The sequence below is a fragment of the Spea bombifrons genome, chromosome 7 (assembly GCF_027358695.1).
Source record: "Spea bombifrons isolate aSpeBom1 chromosome 7, aSpeBom1.2.pri, whole genome shotgun sequence".
Lineage (NCBI taxonomy): Eukaryota > Metazoa > Chordata > Amphibia > Anura > Pelobatidae > Spea > Spea bombifrons.
In genome coordinates, this window is record NC_071093.1 from 11,137,277 (window position 1) to 11,143,918 (window position 6,642).

Consider the following 6,642-nt stretch of genomic DNA (forward strand, 5'->3'; position numbering starts at 1 on the left):
GGAAAGGCACCGACTGACTGCTGCCCCACTCCATGAAGTTCCAGCAGTGCCCGGCCTCATCAATAACAAGAACTTGGCCAGTTTTAGGGACAGGAGGACCATGGCTGCTGTGGCAGTGCTAAGGAACGACCCTCTCCAGGCATTCCTACAGGTCAGTCCTAGACACCTTGATCCCATTTTTGGGGACGATTATAGTCCAGGCTTAATGCCCAATTTGGTGATGTGATTCAGGGCAATCATCAGGTGCCTATTACCCTCAGCCAGCCCTTGTAAGGGGTGGGTAAGGATGGTATGGTCCACTAGCAGCTGGAATACCTGATGGCAGATCTCAGCATTCTTACCCTGTCTGCAGATCTTTAATTAATAGAGATTAATTAGAGATGATTGGAAAAAAAGTGCTTCTTAAAAGTTAATATATTAATTCTAAAAACTATTAAATGATAAAAATGCAGATGGAGCGACATTAAAACTTTTGGCTGGCGCTTGCGAAGTTTCATTTTCCAAGTTACATAAACTTTTTTATCTCCAGACTGGCTTCCTTTGTGCTATTCCAGCAATGTATGTTTGTTTGTAATTAAATGACAATATTGATACTTTTGTAGAAAAATGTTTTGTCAGTTTAAGAAAAACAATCAATAGGTAAACATCTAAAACACAAAGGAGTTCTTCTAAGTTAAATGACGGTTTAGGACACAGAATGTGATTACAAGTATGAGCATATTTTGCATGAATTAAAACGGTTTGGGGTTTTTTTAGGGGGGAAAGTATACATTAAGTATATGAATTTTTGTGTTTTACAAAGTTTTCAACAAATGTAGTATGAGGATATTTCTGCTAAACATTTGCATGAAGTTTAGAAATATGTATTTGTTTTTATTATTTGAAGAACTTTGTATGTATTTGACAAACGTCTTGCAGTTTAGGATGTTTTAGAGAAATGATTTAATTCTATCGTGTTTAAATTTTCTTTCACAGGACAGGACTCCCAGTGCCTCGCCAGAAGTGGGAAAACACTCTCCGTTAGCCCTTTTAGCTGCTACTTGCAGTAGAATCGGGCAGCCCACCGCAGGACCACCAGAGTTTCTTCAGGTTCCATATGACCCTACCCTTGGATCACCGTCAAGGATTTTCCATCCATGGACAACTGAGATATCCACGCAGTCTCCTAGTGTCATTCAGTCTCACAATACCCTTGGACTTGGTACCACAAAAAATCCGATCTCACCTCACATGCAGCCTTCCTTTGTTACTCATGAACTACCCTTGACCCCTCCAGCGGATCCTAACTACCCATATGAATTTCCCCCTGTTAAAATGTTACCCTCTCCGATCGCTGCTTTCCAGAGTTCTAACTGCCAGACAGCCTATGTTTCTGCTGTCCCGTATGCTTCGGGGGCCCCAATTGCTTCTGCTATCCATAGCTTTGTACCAGGCCACTCAAATCTGATACATCAGCAACCAAGGCAATTATCTCCCCATCCCGCAGAAGACATCCCATGGTGGAGCATTTCACAAGCCACACAAGTGTCCCATCATTCCCCAATTGCACATCCTCACAGGTTTCCTATCCAGAGAGGTTTGGTCCTTGGACATTCTGACTTTGCACAGTATCAGACTCAAATTGCAGCTCTTCTGCAAACCAAATCCCCTCTTGCCACAGCCAGGAGATGTCGAAGATGTAGGTGTCCCAATTGTCAGTCATCTAGTGGTCCGGATGAGCCTGGTAAGAAAAAGCAACACATCTGCCACATCCCCGGATGTGGAAAGGTATATGGCAAAACCTCACACCTTAAGGCCCACTTAAGGTGGCATTCTGGTGAAAGACCTTTTATCTGCAACTGGATATTCTGCGGCAAAAGCTTCACCAGATCAGATGAACTACAAAGACACTTAAGGACTCACACTGGTGAAAAGAGGTTTGTCTGTTCGGAATGTGGAAAAAGATTCATGAGGAGTGACCATCTGGCTAAACACGTTAAAACGCATCAAAATAAAAAGATGAAAGGGGTTGAGAGGACAGTTAAACAGGAGCCAAACATGGACCATTAGAGGGAAGCTTGATCTATCCTTCCATAGTGCAATACAGTGGAATACACCTTTTTAACCCGGCACTGCCTATACGCAGCTCACATGGAACGTTAAAACTTTGAAAGTAAAAAAAAAGCACAAATGTGTTGCCAATCTCTGACTACATTTACTTAGTTGGGTTTTTTTGCCTTTGGGATCTCTGTGGTTGAATTATGGATTTTTTTTACAATACCATTAGATTTTATGTAAATGAACATATTGATTGTGGCATCCCAATAACCCCTTATCCAAAAGGCTCCCCCCCCCCAAAGTCTAACTGTTCCATGAAAACTATCTACTGGCAATTGTTAAACTTCTAGTTTTGTCCGTTCATTTCAGCATGCATCGTTGATTGTGTAAATGGGACATAAAAAGGTTTCACTATCAAATAAACAATGGAGTCGTTTGTTCAGAGGGTCACAGTCCAGTCAACTTTTTAATGTTTTGAAGTTTTAGACAAGGAGTGTACTTGTTTCCAGCGATAGCTACAATTCTTTTTGTAAAAACTAAAGTTTGTTTCCCGAGTCAAATAATCCTTAGTACGTTCATTAAGGGGGCAGCCGACATTGTAGACTTATAAAATCTGTTTGAAATGGAAAGAAGAGAGGGATTTCATGCAATGCCTTTATAAGAAAATGGAAAAATAGATTGTAAGCTTTTGAACACATGATACTCATCTCTGTGTTATAGTAGTGAATAGTTTCTGATACTTTAGAACAGGTAACGGATTATGGCTTTGTGGTGGAAGTTAGGTAATACATTTAGAATTCTGTCCCTGTAACTTTTCTTCATAGGACCTTCAATTTATTGTGTACTGAACTCAGAAAGGTATTCCTCATCAGAGAAGATACTTCTTCCAGTTACTAAATCTGTACAGTATTCTATGTGCCTGGCTAATTTATATTGATGAATACATTTTGGTGTGTAGCCACTAGCCAGTACTCTGATAAATAATCTCCTGTCTTCAGGCACTGGCTGTTGTGGTCTAGCACCCCTATTATCCTCAGCCGGTTTGGGAGGTTGTGGTCCCCAATAGTTCAGAAAAAGGGAGAGGTCATATATCTTTGTTTTCTATCCATAACTATAAAAATAATAATCACAGCAGCGATAATGTCAAAAACATTTGATATTCATTCTTTGATTGTATTATACTGTCTTTGCTGTTGAGGTTGCAAAGTCAAATATCCATTGTATTTAAGACCATGTCCCGTTGCCATAGTTGTTCCAGCTAAGCTACCGAGCCCCATAGAGGGTATTCACCCCTCTAAGACCCTTCGCAAATCTTAAATATTCAGATATGTTGTACATCTCCAGAAAACATACAATAAATTTCCCAACTAATCCCAATTTTGCTATCCTCTGCCACTCAGGCTGTGATATGAAAAACATAACCTTGGCTGTTAAACTTGTTCGTTGCCAGAAAAGCTAAATGTGTTTCGCAGCACAATATACTAGCCATCTGTCTGTAATCAGATACAATTCTTTGGAAAACTCCAACAGAATGGGTTAAAGTGTGATGATTTCTCCCTGAAAATCACATGTGCCAAACATCTGCAAACAGGTGCACTTTTATTTTAGGGACAAGGTACATCAATTTCATTTGCATGAAAAAATAGTGTCTAACTTTAAAAAACATGGATAAAATCTTTAATTAAATAACGCAGACAAGTGCATTGGTGGCGGAATAGTAGGCATCAGTTCTGTATATTACCAAGTTTGATACAGTACTTAGAAATGTACGTTATTATTCTGAATATATCTTCGGATTCTGCAGCAGGCTAACATCAGGGGACTTTGATCAATGGCTACTCTAGAGTATTAAATAGGCCAGTATTTCATTAAATAGTCATATCAAGTGCTTATGCTAGTTCATAATTGCTCCGTTCTTCATTATTTATTTGAAACTGATATTAACGAGACTCATTAGACTTCATTTGTTCTTTACCGTGTTAATCAACTACTGAACCACATTAAGGATTAAACACGTAGCCATAAAAGCATGCAAAATATAATAACTTTGAAAAAATCTGCAAAGTTTGTTCTTCAAGATGTTTAATACAGAAATGACTTAAACTTCTTAGTTCGGCAAAACCAGGCAACTGTCGTTGGGATTACAACACAAGGGTTTAGGTCGTCATACCTGTGCGATATTTTCACAAATGCTGTTTTATAAAAGGTTATTTGCATTAAAATGTTTCCCTTTGTCACTGAAATGGTTAATTGGGAATTACCCTATGGATTCTGTTGTTCACTATGGGTATTTGTCATTAAGGTTGATCAGTAGATGCTTGGAATTGATTTCCAGTGGAGGTAGTACAGACCAACACAGTAAATAAAGTTTGGCATGTGCATAAAGTTTTCCTAAAATAAGTAAAAAGGGCAGACTGGACAGGCCATTTTTTTTGTCTACCTCTGCTTCCTTTGGATCGGCCATCATAAGGATATTTCAGGTTAAATTAATTCTGGGAGTTGATAATAAAAATATTAACCATACATCACGATTGTTATTATTCATAAAAAGCCAAGCCAAGGGAATTGCATGCTTGGTCCTGGGGACCCTCGATACGGAGGCGCTGGTACCAAGCAAGGAGGTTCATGAATGAAATATAATTTTATGTGTATTTTATATAGTAAGATCACTAATGGATCTAGACCATTTAAGACTTTATTCCTAGACTTATTCATTGTCCATCCCTGAGCTCCAACATATTCCATGTAACAACACAGGAGGCGGATAAAAAATTCCTAAAATTTGTGTCCTAAATGGTACTGAAGAAACTCGTAATTGTGTTATACTGCAGAAGAGAGACCTTTATGTCAAAGAGCTACCTCTGATCCCGGTGCTGGTCCTAGATTCCTGTAGCACCAGGGATTCCCTGAGCGCCAGATAATTATTTGTCTGAAAATAAAAGCGATGAGGACGCTGGGGAGCAATCTGAAGGAAACATTCATCAGACATGAGTTTCAATGTTTCTTAGGGGTTACTAGAAGTTAGTTGATATTTTTGAATAAGTGGATCTTCAAAGGTTCAGTCTCTGAAGAGCAGTGAATATTCTAATGGAGCGAGGCAGGAATTCCATAAACACGGTGACAAAAAAGTCACAGAAAAAGAGACAGAAGTCAGAGGCAGAACCTAAGAGGAACATTTGTATTCTGTCCCTACATATTATGTTCATACAAAGTACTTGTGACACACATGAATCAGGGTAATGCCGCACAAGGGAACATTGCTGATAATTCAGTTATGCGGTGGTTTAGTGGATAACTTTAAAAAAGGCAGGTTTATTGTTTTTGTGTTTTGACATTCCACCCCAGTAACATTTTAACTTATATAGTGATCAGCAACAGTAGAAACAATATTACAACTTTGTAATTTAACATTGCCCTAAATTAATCTTAACTGACCTAAAATGCAAGTCTTTCCAAAGTCCTTCTGGAAATGTTAGGGTTAATAATCTTACATATTTAAAGCACCATGTATTGATTTCATTAGTTATGTGCGTTTTATTTGATATGAATTTTACCCACATGGATTACAGATCTCTCTGATCCGGAGTAGCTGGATATTTGGATGGGGAAGTTAGCTGTTTCAATTTAAAAATGCTTTATCAATCAGGATATGATTAAAACATTATGATGAGCTGCCATTTCTTCAAAGGCTTGAGCCTACTATTTAAAATCTGCTTTTCATGAGATTTCTTTGACTTGATTTTCTGTATAGATCTATAGTGATTACTAAAAAAAAACCCTATATGAGATTACTGAAATAAATAAAATAAGTTTATTGAGATATGACTCTATCGCCAGAGGGGAGCTCATCATAGTACCAGCTGACTGTGGACTGCTCTGGTCTGAAGTCCTGATTTGAGTATAGATATGGGAGGAATCGAGACCTCTCATCACGCTAGGTCCGTTGTGCCCTTTCAACAGCGTTTAAAAATAATCATAAAGATCTTCATCATCCTGAAGAAGCTATTGTATAATTGTAAACTGTAATATATAATACACAAAGCTCCCCCCCCCCTGTATTAGGTTACCTAGTGAGTAGGTGTGATTAACCACCCTGGGGCGGAATGTGTTAATTCTGTAGATGTACGTGAGATATAATGTATGTATTGTTTGTACTAGTAAAATTGTAAATACATATAAAATGATACATGGCTCCATACGGGTTTGTGTTCTTTGAAATAACAAGGAGGGCCAATAATGTTGCTACCATGAAAGATAATTAAATTGCAGAGGAAAGTGAGAATCACAATGTATAGACTGTGTTGGATCTCTTTCAAAGGAAAAGTTGGGAATTAGGCCAAGGGGACCATCTTTTAAACAAATGCCAACAGCAAATAATTTATATGAATACGTTATTAATCAAAAGAGCAAAAAAGGGAACAATAGAGTTATATTACCCTAATTTAAACAGAGCCAAAATGTGTATACCATGTGTTCAGTGGCGTAAATACAGTGCTCGCAACAGTCGCAACTGAGACGGGGCCCGGGCGACCCCTACAACCACTTATTCCTGCCTCCTAGTGCCACTTCAAAGATTTTCAGAAAGGGTCCTTCCGACCTGGACCG

The 6,642-nt window shown here is 38.5% G+C and overlaps 1 protein-coding gene across 1 annotated transcript; it reads left to right on the forward strand.

Moving 5' to 3' along the window:
- On the forward strand, positions 1-2,487 carry SP5 (Sp5 transcription factor). Its single transcript, XM_053471255.1, has 2 exons — positions 1-151; positions 976-2,487. Exons 1-2 carry the CDS (start codon positions 101-103, stop codon positions 2,047-2,049), a joined length of 1,125 nt encoding a protein of 374 aa, XP_053327230.1. The 5' UTR covers positions 1-100; the 3' UTR covers positions 2,050-2,487.
- Positions 2,488-6,642: the final 4,155 nt, after the last annotated feature.

Excerpts from the sequence above, each read along its gene's own strand:
- SP5 (XM_053471255.1), top strand. The coding sequence starts at position 101 with ATGGCTGCTGTGGCAGTGCTAAGGAACGACCCTCTCCAGGCATTCCTA. Across the intron at positions 152-975 it reads CTCTCCAGGCATTCCTACAG|GACAGGACTCCCAGTGCCTC; the intron begins GTCAGTCCTAGA and ends TTTCTTTCACAG.